This window comes from Dipodomys ordii, unplaced genomic scaffold (assembly GCF_000151885.1).
Source record: "Dipodomys ordii isolate 6190 unplaced genomic scaffold, Dord_2.0 Scaffold10, whole genome shotgun sequence".
In the NCBI taxonomy this organism is placed as follows: Eukaryota; Metazoa; Chordata; class Mammalia; order Rodentia; family Heteromyidae; genus Dipodomys; species Dipodomys ordii.
The window spans coordinates 2,282,624-2,301,717 of NW_012267226.1; the positions used below are offsets into that span (position 1 = coordinate 2,282,624).

The window sequence follows — 19,094 nt, forward strand, 5'->3', positions numbered from 1 at the left end:
CCCCCCCCAAAAAAAAAAAAAAGAAATGCACTCATTGCCTTGCCCATGTGATTGTAACCCCTCTGTACGGTATTTTTACTATTAAAAAAAAAAAAAAAGAAAATCCCTTCAAAAGTGCTCAACTCCTGAAAAGTCTACTTTCCAACTTCTATTGACTTCTACTGGTACTGTCAGAATTACTCAATTCTTAAAATGCAAAAATTTTGGGGTAGGCAGAGAAAAAACTGGTATTTTAAACTTCTGTTCTTAGTATTGCTACCAATACTCAAGCCCAAACTATTTGCAACAAAAAGTATCAGCCTTAAGTGGACTAAAGCACCAAAGTTTGTAACAAGGGTGGTTTCTCTGCCTCCCAAGTACCAGAATCTGAGTTCCACATTCCTGTTTACATGTATATTCTGCTGCACTTTAGGTGGATCTTTGTCCTAAAGTTTGAAAATCAAACTCAGATGACACCAGTCAAGAGCCCAGGATAAGCTGTTACAAATCAGAACTCTGGTGGGGGTCCTGTTGCTAACCTTCAGCAAGTCATTGAACCTCAAGCCCTAATTTCTTTATAGATGAAATAAGGAAGTTGGATGTGATAAATCATTCCAAAATGGGAACCTAGATATGTATACATGGAAAAATTGTGCCTACCCAGCAGGTAGATCGTGTCCCCTCATAAGTCCCCTCTCTTAAGCAAAAGTCTTTCCACAAGGAGCTGCCTTTATTGGTAAGTATGTATCACTGTCCTCAGGTGGCTGAGGTGGGTAGGAATCAGCAGACTCCTAGGATCTCAAACATACCAAGCCATGACAGCTGAACCAGGGCAATGCAACAACCATGGTTTCATGAACACCACCTACCAACAGAACATTATACTCACACTCGAGGGACAGGTGTCATGGCATCTGAACTGTCTTCATTTTCTTGCTGGAGAAAAGAAAAACATTAACAGTTAAATGGACTAAAATAATTTTCACTAACTTGAGAGATCTTGAAACTCAATGAGAAAGACCTGTTATTAAAAAAAAAAAAAAAAACATACCTTACAAAAAACCTGGTCTTTGGTCTCTAGCCACAGCTGGAAGAGTGCAGCTAATTCCTTTTCATTATCTTGGGACTGACCTATTAGAGGGGAAATAAAAAGACAAAAAGTATTATTCAAAATCCTACCTTCTCATTACCTGCTCTATGTCAGAGAGAAAACACATCAAGACCCATGACAATGATCCTTTGCATATACACTGCTCTTCTACTTACTTCCTGGAGCTCTACTCCTGGACATTACTCTTTAGGTCATTCAAGGTTTTTGGCTCATAGTGTTTATAATCAAGGGAGGAAAAGCATATGTTAAATAAAACTATAAAGGCTGTGACAACAGATTACACAAGAACAATCATCCTATCCTTGAATCATCCTATCCTTGATGTGGGAAAAAAGCTTTATTTGACCACCTCCCTAGAAAGAAAAAAGCAGTCTGTGTCTTCATCTCTTGCCACCTTGTTCAGACTAGTGCAGCACCTGACTGGTGACAGTACCTAAATTTCCTTCCCAGGCTAGAACCACCATAGGATCAGTACCACATAGATCTGTGTGTGAATACCCTTCCCAAAGAGGCTGGGTGGCTATATACACCAGCCTGGTTACTTCCATTTTGACTCAACAATATACAATACCATCAAAATCACCATTTCCAGGAACCCCTGAATGCTTATTTCTATGCTACGCTTCCTTGGTCCTACTGTACCTTCCAGATGATTTTGCTTCTAATTTGATCATCCTCTCCTGACACTCCCTCCAAGATCTGTGAGGGTGTGAAAGCCATTTCTCCCTAAATCTATCAACCATGCATGTGACTGTTTACTCTCTAGTGGCTGTGTCCCACAGAATCAGGAGACACCCCTGAGATTTTCCTTCTCTCCACAGTGGTTTCAGAAATTTGTTGTCAATTCTTCTCAAAATTTAATGAAAGTGTTTTCCAAAATAGAGAGCCCAGAAATATACACATATAAATTCATTTGGCCAAGACCAAGAATGCACAATAAGGAAAGGATAGTCCCTGTAAAAGAATGAATTGTAGGGAAACTAGACATCCAATTTTTTTAATTTTATTTTTTATTTTTTACATTTTTTATTATATCTTTAAGTAGTTGTACAAAAAATCCATATTCTTGAGAATGAAGTTTTGTGTGTGTACCAGTCCCAATACCTGAACTCGGGGGCCTGGGTGCTGTCCCTGAGCTTGCTTTCATTCAAGGCTAGTGTACCACTTTGAGCCACAGTGCCATTTCCAGCTTTTTATTGTTGTTGTTGGCCGTGGGAACTTTAGGTCTGGGCACTGTCCCTCAGCTCTTCAGCTCAAGGCTAGCATTCTACCACTTCAGCCACAGCTCTACTTCTGGCTTTTCCTGCGTAGGTAGTGCTGAGGAATCAAACATAGGGCCTCATGCATGCAAGGCAAGCACTCTACCACTGAGTCACCTTCCCAGCCCATTTCCAGCTTTTTGGTAGTTAATTGGAGATTAGAGTCTCACTCACAGACTTTCCTGCTCAGGCTGGATTTGAGCCATGATCCTCAGATCTCTGTCTCCTGAGAAGCTACTGATGCCCAGCTGAAATTACATTTTTATGTCATACCATAAGGGTTAATAAGATTTAAGTGTAGCCAGGAACCAATGGCTCACACCTGTAATCCTAGCTATTTGAGGCTAAGGATCGCGGTTTGAAGCCAGCCGAAGCAGGAGGTCTGTAAGACTCTTACCTCCAATAAACTACTTAGAAAAAGCCAGAAGTGGCGCTGGGGCTCAATTGGTAGAGTACTAGCCTTGAGTAAAAAAGCAGCTCAGGGACAGTGCTCAGGCCCTGAGTTCAAGCCCCAAGACTGAAAAAAATAAATAAATAAAAATATAAAAGTTGGTGTTGGCAAGAATGTGGAGAAAAGGATGTAGAAAAAATTATACACTGTTGATAGGAACATAAAATCATCCTGCTCTTAGAAAAAACAAAAAAACAGAACTACCCTACGATCCCACTTCTAGGAATAGTCAAAATAACTGAAATCAAGATTCCAAGGAGTTATTTTCACTCCAATGTTCATTGTAGTTTATTCACAATACCAAAATACAAAAATGTACCTAAATATCTATCAACAGGGAAAAAAAAAAGGTGACAACATCCAAAAGTATATTATTCAGGCTGGGAATATGGCTTAATGGTAGAATGCTTGCCGAGCATGCATGAAGTCCTGGGTTTGATTCCTCAGCACCACATACACAGAAAAAAGCTGGAAGTGGTACCATGGCTCAAGTGGTAAGAGTGCTAGCCTTGAGCAAAAGAAGCTAAGGCACAGCACCCAGGTCCTGAGTCCAAGCCCCAGGAGTGCCCCCCCCCCAAAAGTATATTATTCAGCCTTAAAAGAAGAAATCTCACCATTTGCAAGAGAATGGATGAATCTGTAATGTATTAGGCCAGTAAACTAATCAAATCATATAAAGAGAAGTACTTCATGATCTCACTTATATAAGTTGCCTACAGTAGTCAAACTCATATAAGCAGGGTGTTTCTCAGGGGTCAGAGAGAAAAGATAACTCTATTCAATGGGTATAAAGTTTCAGTTATGCAAGATGAATAAGGTCTAAAGACATGCTATACAACATCCCACATGACTTCAAAATTTGTTGAGAGGATTTACCTAATGTTAAGTTTTCTTACCAGGAAAAAAAAAAAAGGACACAGAATCAAGGCACAGATGGCTCACTACTGTCATCTTAACTTCTCAGGAGGCTGAGGTTCAAGGATTACAGTACTTGTGCGTGAACACAGGACCTCACTCTCTAACTTGGCTTTTTCCACTTAGGGATGGCACTCTACCACTGGAGCCACATCTCCACTTTCAGCTTTTTTGCTGGTTAATTGGAAATAAGAAATTCTCAGATTTGTCTCCTTGGGCTGGTTTCAAACAAGACCCTTAGATCTCAGCCTTTTGATTAGGATTACACCTGTAATCCTATCTACAAAACTCTATTCTTTAGAAACAGCTTTTTGAGCTGGGTTCTGGTGGCTCACACCTGTAATCCTAGCTACTCAGGAGGCTAAGATCTGAGGATCCTGATTCAAAGCCAGCCAAGACAGGAAAGTCTATAAGATTCTTATCTCTATACCAAATAAGCCAGAAGTTGAGCTGTGGCTCAAGTAGTGGAATGCTAGCTAGCCTTGAGCACAAAGAGCTCAGGGACAACTAAGAGCTGGTGGCTTACACTGTAATCCTAGCAATTCAGGGGGCTAAGATCTGAGGATCACAGCTTGAAGCCAGCCCAGACAGGAAAGTCCATGAGACTCAAGTGGTAGAGCACCAGCCTTGAGCAAAAGAGCTCAAGGACAGTACCCAGGCCCTGAGTTCAACCTCAGAACCTGTACACACGTACACACGTACACACACACACACACACACACACACACACACACACACACACACACAAATTAGAAATAGCTGTTTAGAGGCTGTTCACTATTTTACTACATATTATCTTCAATCAACAGCAAAGCCATTCTTAGTAAAGATAAACAACTATAAGTCCAAAAACACTAGTATGGCTATGACTGGTGCTACTGTTACTCTTACATACTTAAGTCAATTACATAACTGCACTATAATAAAAGGGCTATTCATGTAGTGGAGATGGGGCTCAAAGTGGTAGAATGTTAACCTTGAGCAAAAGAGCTCAGGAACAGCACCCAGTCTCTGAGTTCAAGCACACCTGAGAAAAAAAGAAAGAAAAAGAGAAAGAGAGAGAGCAAGCAAGCAAGCAAGCAAGAAAGAGATGAGCCAAAGTCCAACTGGTGATCTTGAATAATTGCTTCACAGAGAAAAGGTCTAATATTGCCTTTTTGTCCAGCATCCTGTACTGTACTAATCAGAAAGCAAAAGAAACAGGGAAGGCAGTGAAAGGGAAAGGTAATACAAGCTACTTACCGAGCAATTTCCACTGCTGGGTTTTCTCTTTGAATTCAACAAATGGAGAGAAACTGGAAGGAACAGCTACAAGAAATGGATCCCATGAATAAGGCACACAGGTCGGAGTGCTATACTCAGAGCAAACACAAACAGCCTGTACCCTGAGCTATGTTCTGGTTTCTTTGCCCATCCTAGGGTTTGAACTCAGGGCCTGGGCTCTTTCCCTGAACTTCTTTTGCTCAAAGCTAGCATTCTACCACTTGAGCCACAGCACCACTTCTGGCTTGTTCTGTCTATGTGGTATGAGGAATCAAACCCAGGGCTTCATGCATGCTAGGTAAGCATTCTACCACTAAGCCACATTCCTAGCTTTAGAGTATTTGGGAGTGCATCAGGACAGTGCTATCTATGACATAATGATGCAAAAGTGAAATGAGCACAGCTGCTTTTCAATAGTAAGAACTACTCAGACAAAAAGGGAAAAACTATGACCCTTCAAAAAATGGGCCTTACCTCGACTTTCTCCAGCGAGATACTGCAGGGCTGGCAACACCAACTCGGCCCAGTTGGGAGCTGCAGAGAACCAGCTGTTAAGAGAGCTGGCTGGAGATGACTGCCAGTCCAAAACTCGCTCCTCCAGCTGAGGGAAAGGTATAACAAAGTTACCAGAAATTCCAAGGATGTGCCACGGTAAGCTAGGTATTTGGGTCTAGTGTGCTCAAGTCTCAAAACTAGTTAGCATAAACTCTTGGGCATTTCAATCTGATAGTTTTGCTTCTCAAGCTAGCTATCACCAAAGAGCTAGCTCAACCATTTCAAGACTTTTGATATATAGCTGATGTTTCCAAAACTCTTACCATTGGAAGGCTAGCCTGATTCTCCAGCAGCAATATCTCTAATAGAAGAGAGAAAAAACTAGAAGATATTTCATTGATTCCAAGGCAAGGTTTGAGGTCTTCTAGGGGCCTAATTAAGGAAGAAAAATGTAAGAACAAAATCAGAATATCTAGATTCATTCAGGTCCCTGAGTCTCCTAGCAGTCCTGAAAATTCAAGAAAGGAGCATATGACAGACTTTCCCAGCAGGATCCCTGGACTCAAGACACACAGGTGTTAACACATTAACAACCAGCTCACAAAGTCCAAAAGGACTGGGTAAAGCCCTGAGCTTAACCACCCACTCTGAGCAGCACGCAGCTCACTTACTCTTCCTTAATAGAAGATATTGCTAATGGAGATGGGGCTTGAGAGAGAGGTGGGACCCCTTCAGTGCTACTCAGGGGCTCAGCCAGATCCTCTGCCTCTGATTTAATTAGCTTGATTTTCTTCTTCTTCTTTTCCTCTTTTTCCTTCACCTTTTTTTTAAGGACTGCCAGGTCATATAAGGCTAGGAAGAAAAAAAATACACATGTACAGAACTTCATTCTATGCATCAAGTCTCTGCATCTGCATCAGGTCTTATCTGCATGTTTTTTACTCAAGGCCCACCAAAGACAGAAAAGTCTTAAGACACTGAGACTTTTTTTTTCTAAACTAAATTCAGTGAGTGGTTTACACCTTATTTTTAACATCTAATGATCTGTTCTACTGTTTTTACATTCACAAGAGCAAGCACAAAAGTGCGTAGCACAAAGGGAACTATGGTTCTATTTATTTTTGTCACATGTAGAAAGGCTCATAGAATTTAACAGCAGAGTCAGGCAAAGGCTACCTAGAGAGGTTCTGGTCTTTTACCTGCTAGAGAGCCCTTCCTGCCAGCATTTACTCGAGTCATGATGTCATTGAGGGTCAGGTCCCCTGTCAAAAGGTCCGGGTGATCCTAGATGTGATATACAAAGATTTGGTTATGGAGGCCTAAAAAAGGACCAAAACCTGATGGTTACCTAACAGAGTAAGGTGTCAGGTACATCTGAAAAAAATCATGTTGAGTTAAAATATATGGTGACAAAAACCTATTGCTCTTCTTAAGCTGGGCACTGGTGTCTCATGCCTGTAATCCTAGTTACTCAGGAGGCTGAGATCTGATGATGGTGGTTCAAAGCCAGCAGAGGCAGAAAAGTCTGAGACTCATCTTCAACTAACCACCAGAAAATCAGAAGTGGTGCTGTGACTTAAAGTGGTAGAGTGCTAGCCTTGTGCAAAAGAGATCAGGGATAGCCCCCAGGCCCTAATGCCCAACCAAAAAAAAAAAAAAAAAAATATATATATATATATATATATATATATATATATATATATATATACATACATACATACATACACACATATATATGTTGTTTTGGCCAGTCCTGGGACTTAAACTCAGGGCTTCTTTTGCTCAAGGCTAGCACTCTACCACTTGAGCCATAGCACCACTTCCAGATTTTTCTGTTTATGTGGTACTGAGGAATTGAACCCAGGGCTTCATGCATGCTAGGCAAACACTCTACCACTAAGCCACATCCCCAGCCCAAAAATATTGCTCTTCTTATTGTGCACAAGAAAACTGTGTTGACTTTCCCGCTGCATGGCATTTATAATTCATAAAGCTTCTCTGCATTCCTTATCGCGTGTGCTCTTCAGACTTATGAGCAGTTATATATTACAAAATCTAAAGATAGGTTTCTGAGAAGTTAAATCATCTTCTCACTATTGAAGTAAGGGGAAAAGACAGAAAGAATCTAGTTCTGACTTCCCACAGGGGACTTTTCTCATCTTTTCTGCTTCAAATAGCCCACTTTTACTCTCATGCTCAGTACTAACTCAAATCTAGTGGAGTGGAATAATGGAGTCAGTAAAAAGTGGGAAAAACAAAGTTTGATGCTTGGCTCTGGCACTTACTGGTTGTAAGACCAACGACAGCTGACTAACCTCTCTTAAGCACAGGCAACATGAAGGTAACAACATTCATAAATACTGTCATCATTAAGATGAAAGCAGATAGTGTCAAGCATCCTTTAGAAGGATGAAGCCAAAATACTTGTGCTGTCTCTCATCTCTGGTACTAACCTGCCTCTGACTGCCACTTTCTCTAGCAGTAACAGGAAACCAAAATAAGGTAGTGACTACCATTGCCTTACTCAGGGTTAGCCAAAACAGAGACTGAACTGAACACCACACACAGCCACTGCCATCCCAATCTTACTGGTTGATGTTTCCGCTTCTCATGATGTTTCTTTAACATGATCTTCAGGTCACTGTCCCCCAGTTCTATTTTATCTGAGAGAAAAAGAACCAAACCATATGGGCTAGATCATTCACTAGGATGATGCTCTAATTTACATCTTGAATCATGTGACATTCAAAAGTAATGTGTTTCCTTCTGCTACATGTACTAAAAAATCTTCAAAGGATCAGCACTTCTACTTTTCTATACACTGGTCAGTAAGTGACTTCAATTATTTAGCTGGCCTGAAAACACACTAAAAGCTTAACATTCTCTTTTGATTCCTAAATACTGACTCTTCTCTAATTTCATAGACATTCTAAGAAACTGCTGGCTCTGGTTACCCATTCTGTCCTATTACTGAGTTTTGAGATTTCAAGATTCTGTTCTCTTTATCCCAAAATACCAGATCATCAGCTACTCAGGAAAACTACAAAGGAAAGAAGGTAGGCATGTCTCTACATGTAAAAATGTTTGATGTAGGCCAGGCACTGGTGGCTCACACCAATAATCCTAGACATTCAGGAGGCTGAGATCTGAGGATTGAGGATCCAAGCTAGCCCAGGAAAGTTGTGAGACTCCTTATCTCCAATTAACTACCAAAAAGCCAGAAGTGGATATGTGGTTTGAGTGGTAGAGTACTAGCCTGGGGCAGAAAAAGCTCAAAGGCATTGCCCAGGCCCTGAGTTCAAGGCCCAAGACCAGTACACACACACACATAAAAAATGTGGAATGTTATGCAAATTTCCCACTTGTAAGGAGCACTGCTATTTCCTGGCAGGTAAGAATCTAGTCCCCATCTCCCTCTAGAGAAGTTCTCACTTCTGCCCTGTAAGTTGCTAGAACAGGGTCAGGATGAGCCCAGTTCTCACCTGCAGTTTTCATATCCGTAGTGGAAAGCGTGGGCACCACCCTCAGGGGCACCGCAGGACTAGGAGAACACGCAGGAGAGCTTGGAAGCCATGAGCTGAGATCTTCAAAAGAAAAGTTTTCTTGTAAATCCAACGTGGCTGTGGACTCCAATAGGGGAGATTGGGTAAGTGGCCATTTGGGTTCAACAGGACTAAGCCAACAACATGGAGGTCAGGGTTCCACATTCCTTTCTGACCCTTCCCCAGATGAGCTGGAGCACACTTAGATCATTTAAACGGCTCTTCCAGGAGAGAGACTTCAACAGTGATGGGGTCGCATTGCAGCAGGCCAACAGTCACTACTACTCTCCTGTAAGGGGAAAAGCAGTTCTCTCAAGTGGCACAATGGGACCAGAAGGCCTACTATGGAAAGACCCTGCTCAGCAGGGATCTATCCAAAAGGTGCTCATCTAACTCAAGTGCCACACAAGCACAAGGGTAACAAGGGCATGGAGTCACTCCCATCTACCAGCATCTCAGCAATTCAGACAAAAGGCTAATGAGTCCCACTCTCCACCCCCAAGACAAGAGGATTCAGAGAGCTGCTTTACTGGGGAGTTGAGTAACTGCCTCTAGCTCTGATACCCAGCCATGCCAAGTGCCCAAGGACACTCACCCTCTTCATCAGAAGACAGAGCTGTGTCACCACACTCCTCCTTCACTTCCCTTAAGACCTTCAGGTAGCGTTGCTGGGTCCGCCACTCCCGCTCCTCTGGGCTGCGGGAGGGTGAGGGGCGCTTCTGTCTGAAGGGAAGGGCCGGGCCACTCCTACGGGCCATCTCCAGCAGATCCTAGGATGAGATCAGGTTAAGTAGAGTACCCATCATTACCAAATCTTGTTCTTTGTATACTTCGCCAACCTAGTTTTATTCTCTTAGATTTTATACTCAATTCCCTGCCCTCCATGACAAAGGAAAATGCAGAGCCTATGTCAATTACAAAGTATCTCTAATGTAAGTGTTAAAGTTTATGAACACCAACATGACACCACAGATGAAAATTCCACACCTGAACTCAAATTGGAGTCCTGAGTTGTCCCACTAAGAATAAACATCAAAGTAATCTACACTGAAGCCTAAAGAACGGCTTAAAGAGCTGGACGCCATGGCTCACACCTGTACTGTAATCCTTGCTAACTTAAGAGGCTGAGATCTGGAGGTCATGGTTCAAAGCCAGCCCAGGCAAGAAAGTTCATTATTTCCAATTAACTACCAAAGAGCCACAAGTGGAGCTGTGGCTCAAGTGGTAGAATGCTAGCCTTGAGCACAAAAGCTCAGAGACAGTGCCCAGGCCTGAGTTCAATCCCCAGGATTGGCACCAAAAAAAAAAAAAAAACACTTAAAAGAACGTGGAACAACTTTGCCTCAGAATTACGTCTAGAAGAGACTCAGAGGCCACTGAGCTTTCTGTTCTACAAACCCATCACAAATTCAGATGCTCGTACAACTCCTCTAATCAATTCCAAAGCACTCTAAGTTTTCTTCAATAATCCTCAATGGCTAGAAATCCATTTGTTTTCCTTAGTAAACACGGAGCCTACCATTTTTCTTCAATTTAGGAAACAGTATCTTTTACATGTTTTAACATCTCTGAAATTGGTAACATTCTTTTCCTTAGTGGTATCTTTTATATCTAATCCATTACTTAAAGTCTTAAAACCTTTTAGCGCCCACATTTTATTTATCCAGTTCCCAGCACTACTTACACTCCGGGAAGCAAGAATCTGCTTTAGCAGCCGATGGAAATACTGCTGTTGAGAGCTGAGGTATCGCTTGTACTGTGACTTGAAGCATAGCTGCCGATACTTGACTACCTCAGGGTTAAAGTGTCCATCTGAAAAAAAATAAAACGCAAAAGTACAACTGTTTATCAGTCCACACAGATTTAGTGAGTTTGGAAAAGTAACTATTAAAAGAATCAACATGTAAGTTATGCAGGTCTCTAGGCATTAACCAATAGTGATACCAAAGGAGGATATTCTTAGGAGAGGATCACAAAGGCACAATAGCTATGTGCATCTGATCATATAAAATAATAATTACCAAAAAAAGAACTCCAAGAAATAGAAATAGGGGGTTTTCTTTTCTTTTGTTGCTGTTTTTGTTTTCTTTTCCTTTTGTCTTGCTTATCTGTCTTTGGGAGCATAAGAGGGGGCACAGAAATGGCAGGACAAAGGGTGAACAAATGCAGTGGTGGTACTCACTAGACACTACATAAAAAATGGACTAACAACTTGTGGGTGAGGATGGAAGGGAAAAACTGGGAGAGAATGAGGGAAGGGGTGACACTGTACAAAAAGAAATGTACTCTATTTGACCGTAACCTCTCTGCACATCACCTTTACAATAATAAAGAAATTTTTAAAATAATAATAAAGGAATCAGGAAAGAGAATAAAACATTGCTGAAAACAATGAAAGCTCAATTAAGGCTGATAACCTTAATAACCACAGAATGCAATCAGCTTTAGCAAAACTAGAAGTAAAATATGGCACTAGTCAGTGAAATGGACAGAAACTTCTGCCTTGACATGCCCTGTCTATACACCTAGTCTGGACAGCTACACTATTTAGGGAAGTAAATAGTTCCAACACAACATAAGGTTTTACACATAATCCTCTAAAGTTAACTAGGTTTCCACTCTATTCCACAGCAAAGGAGACAGTGTCCTCCTATCTGAGACCAGTGAAACATCTCTCTGCCAACCACAGAGGATAATTCCTTTTTAAACTAGTAACTCATCAGAGGAAATGCAAAGGAGGAAATGAAGGACACAAGGATGTGTCATAGTCCTGGCTAAGGAGACTCAGGCAGCTGAACCTTCAGTCCTAGAAGTTCAAGGCCAGTCTGAGAGACAAAATAACATTCCATCTCTTAAAAAAAACAAAAAAGACACTGAGGATGTAGGGGTGCAGCATCTGCCTTGCAGTACAATGGCCTGTGTACAAGTCTCAACACCACATAAAAGAAGTAATGCAACATGCGTTTGTTTAGTTGGTTTTGCTTTTTGTTTTGTTCTTTTTTTTCTGTCTTTTGCAGGGACTAAGGGGGGGTTCAGAAATGGAGAGAGGAAGTATGAACAAATGCAGGCATGGGTAGTCGGTATACACTATGTGAAAATGAACCATATGTAATTTGTGGGATGGGAGAGGTAAACTGGGAAAAGCACAGGAAGGAGTGACATTGTTCAAAAAGAAATATACTCATCACCTAAATTGTATAAATGTGACAGCACCTTTACAATAACAATAAAGAATTTTAAATTATTTTTTTAAAAAAGCAGCCAGGTGCTAGTGATTGACACCTATAATCCTAGCTACTCAGGAGGCTGACATCTGAGGACTGTGGTTGGAAGACTGGCAGAAAAGCACATGAGATTCTTATCTCTAATTAAACACACACACACACACACACACACAGGAATGCTAATTTTAAGTCCTTAAAACAATGACAGGTAAAAAATGGTGAAGCCTAATCTCTCCAGTCTTGTTTTTTTTTGGGGGGGGGTAAGGTCGTGGGGCTTGAACTCTGGACCTGGGCGCTGTCCCTCAGCTCTTCAGCTCAAGGCTAGAGCTCTACCACTTGAGCCACAGTGCCACTTCCGGCTTTTTTTTTCTTTTTGCTTGTGTGGTGCTGAAGAATTGAACCCAGGGCTTCAGGCATGCAAGGCAAGTGCTCTACCACTGAGCCACCTTCCCAGCCCATCTCTCCAGTCTTTAGCATCAACCAAGATGTCCAATTTAACACAACTCAAGATGTACAGCACTTTCAGGCCATCCTATCAAAGCAAAGGCATCCCAAAAAAGAAAGAAGAAACAGTTACTACTTCTCTATATAATGAAGAGAGGAAACTGACTTAGAAATGGCAAACTCTAACTAATAGAGGTTGCAACTTCTCAATAATAACTAGTTCAGGCAAGGATCACCAGTGGTAAAGCAAAAAACACTGGGTAAATCAAAACTGGCTTTAGAAGTACCATCTGTTAAATTGCTTCTTAATTATAAAGGAAAAGAGATTCCCTTATAATCAAGAGATCTGACAAATATCTCTTCATTTTGTTGCTGTTGGTAGTGGAGTTTGAGCTCGGCCTGTGTGTTGTCCTTGAGCTCTTTTGCTCAAGGCTAGTGCTCTACCACTTTGAGACACAGTTCCACTTCCAGTTGTTGAGTAGTTGATTAGAGATGAGTCTCACAAGGACTTTTCTGCTAGAGCTGGCTTCAAACCATGATCCTCAGATCTCAGCCTCCTGAGTAGATGGGATTACAGGCATGAGCCACAATACCTTAACCAAATGATTACACATGCATTACCAGTGAATGAAAACTGACACCATCTGCTTCCAGAGGTGACACAATGAGAAAGCATTTCACACACAACATTCTAGCCAAGAAAACTTGACAAAATCTAATCATAAAGCGACAAAGATGACATATTTGCAGAAATCAGGACATCATTCTAGTGGCTTTCCTAGATGCCTCAAAACTGCCAGTCTGAGCTGAGCACCAACAGCTCACACCTCCTAGCTACTCAGAAGCATGAGATCTGAGGATCACAGTTCAAAGCCAGCCAGGGCAAGAAACTCCATGAGACTCTTCCCTCCAATGAATTACCAAAAAGTCAGAAGTGGAGCTGCTGCTCAAGTGGCAGAGCGCTAGTCTTGAGCAAAAAAAAAAAAAAAAAATTAAGGTCAGGGACAGCACTCAAGCCCTAAGTTCAAGCCTAGGATTCACATTCATTCACACACACACACACATACGCACACACACACACACACACAATCATTTTGCAGAAAAAATACACTAAAAGGCAGAGTATATATTCTGTTCAAAAAGCTCAAGAGACTAAGTAAGTGCCTAACACACTGCTGATACTGATTCCTGAATGGGCACTGGATTTAAACTGTAATGTTCAAAACACATGTCCACAACAATCAAGAATATCTGAACATGAAACAGCCTATGACACTATTTTCCCAGTATAAAATGTCTTGGGTCAGCTAAGAGGGCTGTGATTAGGTAGAAAAATGTCCTTATTAAGAGCTACATGAGCTGTGCACTGGTGGCTCACACCTGTAATCCCAGCTACTCAAGAGACTAAGATCTGAGGATTGTGACTCGAAGCCAGCCCAGGCAAGAAAGTTCATGAGACTCTTATCTCCAATAAACTACTCAGAAAAAAGTGGAGGTCGCCCTGTGTCTCAATGGTAGACCACCAGCCTTGAGCACAAAGAGGCTCAGGGACAGTGCCCAGGCCAAGTTCAAGCCATCCAGGACCAGCAAAAAAGAGAAGGGGGAGGGGAGAGAGAGAGAGAGAGAGACAGAGGGAAAGAGAGAAACAGAGGGAGAAACAGAGGGAGAGAGAAACAAGAGGGAGAGAGAGATGTGCTACAGTGCTTAGTGGTGAAATGTCATGTTTTTCTACAGGGAAAATAAAAACAAGCTGGGCACTCACTGGTAGTTTACTTCTGTAATCCTAGCTACTCAGGAGGCTGAGGTCTGAAAAGCTTGGTTCCAAATCAGCCCAGGCAGTAAAGTCTGTGACACTCATCTCCAATTAACCACCAGAAAACCAGAAGTAGAGCTGTGTTGTGAAGTAAAGGACTAGCAGAGCCCAGGCCCTGAGTTCAGGCTCCATGACTGAACAAAAAATAAAAAAGTTTGAAGACTAATAAAGAGGACCTCTGAGATGGTAGTAATCTTTTACTTCTTATTTGGGGTGTTAGTAAGCAGCTGAGTTCCTATTATTTTCTACTTATCAATCAAATCTTATCTTTAAGAAATACAACCCTTACAGAAAAGTATTACACAAACCATTCTCTGCTGAGTTAGTATCTACACAGAAAAATGAAGAGAAGGTAGATGAAGGTGGCTCATTTCTGAATCCTAGCTACTTGGGAGGCTGCAAATAGAAGGTCTCTGATTCAGGCCAGCCCAGAAAGAAAAGTCCCCAAGATTCCAACTCAATGGAAAAAGCCTGGAATGGTGGTGTTCCTAACATCCCAGCTAGAATAAGAAGCCTAAAATAGGCAGTACCTGGGTTAGAAACAAGACTCTTTCTAAAACATAACCATATAAAAGCAGGCTACAAGCAATGCCTAACTATGCAGTGCCAGCCTAGCAAGTACAGGCCTTGAGTTCAAATCCCATAGCATTAAAAAAAAAGTACCCAATAAAATGAAGGCATTATCCTCATAAGTTAAAAGTATCACCACATTCCACCCTAATAAAAACACACTCTGAGCTATGGACCTCGGAAAAGCTTCTGGGCGATGTGCAGAGGGTTTCCAAAGCGGAAGTTCTCCCCACTGAACAGGGCGAGGATGAGCCCATTTTGCTGCTCCGCACTGTCCACAGGAAAACGAGGCAGAAACTGCCGGAGGTGTGCACGCTGAGAGTCACTCAGGACTTCCTGCCACGTGGAGAGGCTGACCACATCAAAGAATATCTCGGGCTAGAAGAATTCAGGCAAAACAAAAAAAATAACAGAAAAATATGCTTTTAAGTTTGTGTGGGTGTATGTAGTAAAACATATATATTACATAGAATCTACCATTTTATCAATGCTAAGTTTGCAGTTTAGTGGTTCCTAGTTCATTCACATTTGTTGTGCCATCCATATTTAAACTGAAGAAACTAAAATTCCAGTACAGAAAACCACAATAAAACTCCTTCACAATTTATACTAATACAAGAAACAAAATAAAATTTCAATGACTTCTACTCAACTCTCAAAAACTAAGAAACTAAAAATAACATATAAACCACAATGTTATACCTAACAGCAAATAATTTGAGCAGAAAAGGATCTCAGTAGACAGAAGGCCATGTGCAAGCCATCTGTACCCACACAAGTGTGTCATGGTGGATACCTAAATCCAGGTTAAACTGCAGTGAGAAGAAAGTTAACAGGGAGGGGAGTTTGGAGAGCTGAGGTCACTTGCTAACAGCGAGAATCAGCAAGGTAGATGTCATTTTCATCTCACTCATTACATACCATATGTATCTGCCAGGTACTAAACTAGACTAGCACAGATACCGCCTGGAAGGTTAACAATTAAACATACAGTCCAGTTTAAGATGTCCTGATGTGTATACAAACATATAGCAAAGAAGAAAAAGGCCACTAGTAATGAGACAGTTAATGATATAAGGGGGAAAATGCTGAGAGAGAAATTAAAAATCCACAGAACAAAGCCACAAAAACAAATTGATACAAAAGAATGGAGAAGTTACCTATTGGAGAAATGGAGAGAGAAATGAGATGGGCATAGGTGAGCTACAATGGTAGTGTTAACACACCAAAAGGGTATCAGACAATGGTTGCCTACACCTGTAATTGTAACTACTCAGGTGGCTGCGATCAGAGGATTAGAGTTCAAAGTCAGCCTGTTAGGAAAGTCAATAAGACCCTTATCTCCAATTAACCACCAAAAAGTCGAAGTGGAGCTGTGGCTCAAATGGTAAACTGCCCAAACTTGAGCAAAAAAGCTCAGGGATGACACCTAGGTCCTGAGTTCAAGCCCCAGTAATAGCACAAAAACAAAACAAAACAAAAATAATACGAGGTGGTAGCTACATACATGTTTTTAGGGTTCTCTCCCCCATTCTATGTGTACTATTGTGAAACTGGATTTTGCTATAGTGCCCAGGCTGGTCTTAAACTTGTAAGCTCAAGTGATCCTATTGCCTTGGTGTCCAGAGAAACAGAAATCACAGGAATGGGACAACATAACGAATCCATTTTATTGTTTAAAATGTATATAAATGGGTTTTACATAGTCTCATGTGTAACACATTTCACTTTTTTTTTTTTTTTTTGGTCGGTCATGGGCCTGAACTCTGGGCCTGGGCATTGTCCCTGAGCTCTTCAGCTCAAGGCTAGCACTCTACCACTTGAGCCACAGCGCCACTTCCAGCTTTTTCATCTTATGTGGTACTGAGGAATCGAACCCAGGGCCTCATGCATGCAAGGTAAGCATTCTACCACTGAGCCATCTTCCCAGTCCCACATTTCACATTTTTTTAATTAAAAAAAAAAAATCAGAAGCCATGCTCTAGAGGCTCATGCCTGTCAGTAATCCATAGCTATTCAGGAGGCAGACATCTGAGGATGGAGATTAGAAGCCAACTGGGACAAATAAATTCCCAATTAACCAACAAAAATCCCAAAATGGAGATATGCTTCAAGTGTTAGAGGGCTTGTGGGCTTGTGTTGAGCTTTTTTGCCAAGTGAGAGCATAATAACCTGATTATAAGCCCCAGTATTGGCAATAAAAAAAGAAAGAAAAAATCAGGCAACATCTGGCTAGAGGAAGGACAAAAAGGCGTGCAATGGCCAAAAGAAACACAAATGACTTAGAGAGCTGTTTGGTAGCTCTGACTTTATCCTGAGGAACAGGAGAGCCATAATCCCAGGAGAAACTCAGTAATCCAACCACGTACCAACCACCTTTGCCTAGATATAGCAAAATTCTCAGGTTCAATCTCCAAGATCTTCTTCTCTAAACCTATTTTTGCACACCATTTTATTTCTAGCATCTAACTCAGTGTCTGGCATTAAGCAGACATTTGTAAGTAATTGTTGACTAAAGGAATGATAATACAGAGATTTCATTGAAAGAATAAGCAAAGAGCATATGATTGGACTGGGCACACAGCTGGACCCTGTCACATACATACAGTGCAATTTTTAAAAAGGGATGAGAAATACAAATGGTAACTGCAATACAGTTGCTACTGCAATAGGAGCTTGCATCAGAGAAGGGCACAGTAGTGGTTTTCATTTTCTCTACAATGTTTGACATATAATGGAAAAATCTGAAGCAGACAGTACTACATGAAATTTATCTCTTAAAACTGGGGGACATACAGGTATTTGCATACTATATCTGCACTTGCCTGTATGTTCAAAATGCAGCACGCCAAACAAAACACATGCTTAAGTGAATATGTTCATAAACAGTTCCTTGTACACCGTCATTTTGCCTGTAAAAGTGGTCAGAGGCTTGCTGGCATCTCAGCTACCTCAGGCATGGTTGATAGACAGATATAACATGTCAGAGTTTTGTTTAATGATTCACAACACAACTACTTTAACATAAACGCATAATTCTATGTTTAAAATATACTGCTGCCTTTTTATTGCATTTTCTTTTTTTCTTGTTTGAGATAGGGTTTTACTAACCCAGGCTAGCCTCAAACTTGTGATCTTCCTGCTTCAGACTCCCTAGTGCTAGGATTACAGGTCGGCACCTATCAGATCTGACCTAATCTTTTTGTTGTTGTTGTTGGTCATGGGACTTGAACTCAAGGCCTGGGTGCTATCCTTGAGCTTTTTTGCTCAAGGCTAGTGCTCTATCACTGTGAGCCTCAGTGCCACTTCCAGTTTTCTGGGGGTTAATTGGAGGTAAGAGTCTCACAGACCTTCGTGCTGGGGCTTTAAAAACCACCAACCTCAGATCTCAGTCTTCAGAGTAGCCAGGATTACAGAAGTGAGCCACTGGCACTTGGCTTGACCTAATCTTTTTATAATTAATAATAATTATCTTATTTAAAATAATAAAGTTTATCAAGTTATTCCAGTGTATTATTAAACATGTAGAATGTAGGATATGCTTTTTTCCTTAGCAACTTTACACTTAAAAGATAAAAGATCTCGGGGGGAGGGGGGAGGCTGGGAAGGGAGGTGAAGGGTAAACAAAGGAGGAGGCTGCAATGCTTGGTAAGAAATGTATGCATTATCCTGCCCATGTAATTGTAACCCCTCTGTATAGTATGTTCACAAAAAAAAAAGAAATGTACTCATTACCTTGCTCATGTAACTGTAACCCCTTTGTACAGTATTTTCACAATAAAAAACTTAATTAAAAAAAGTAAGAAAATAAAAAGATAAAAGATCTCTTCACGGGCTGGGAAGGTGGCTCAGTAGTAGAGCGCTTGCCTTGCATGCCTGAGGCCTTGGGTTTGATTCTTCAGCACCATATAAGCAAAAAAAAAAAAAGCCGGAAGTGGCGCTGTGGCTCAAGTAGTAGAGCGGTAGCTTTGAGCTGAAGAGCTGAGGGACAGCGCCCAGGCCCAGAGTTCAGGCCCCATGAGACGGAC

At 41.3% G+C, this 19,094-nt stretch overlaps 1 protein-coding gene across 1 annotated transcript in view; it reads right to left on the reverse strand.

Annotated features, from left to right (window-relative positions):
* The window catches only part of Nfrkb (nuclear factor related to kappaB binding protein), a 36,883-nt gene that overhangs the window by 13,809 nt on the left and 3,980 nt on the right, over positions 1–19,094 (reverse strand). Inside the window, exons 4-15 of the mRNA XM_013009453.1 lie at positions 15,243–15,444; positions 10,700–10,827; positions 9,611–9,785; positions 8,956–9,093; positions 8,063–8,136; positions 6,673–6,757; positions 6,145–6,325; positions 5,797–5,905; positions 5,453–5,579; positions 4,958–5,023; positions 1,031–1,110; positions 871–915 (exon numbers count right to left, since the gene is read on the reverse strand). Of these exons, the coding sequence (XP_012864907.1) occupies positions 871–915; positions 1,031–1,110; positions 4,958–5,023; positions 5,453–5,579; positions 5,797–5,905; positions 6,145–6,325; positions 6,673–6,757; positions 8,063–8,136; positions 8,956–9,093; positions 9,611–9,785; positions 10,700–10,827; positions 15,243–15,444 (1,410 nt within the window). The remainder of the gene's footprint in view (positions 1–870; positions 916–1,030; positions 1,111–4,957; positions 5,024–5,452; positions 5,580–5,796; positions 5,906–6,144; positions 6,326–6,672; positions 6,758–8,062; positions 8,137–8,955; positions 9,094–9,610; positions 9,786–10,699; positions 10,828–15,242; positions 15,445–19,094) is intronic.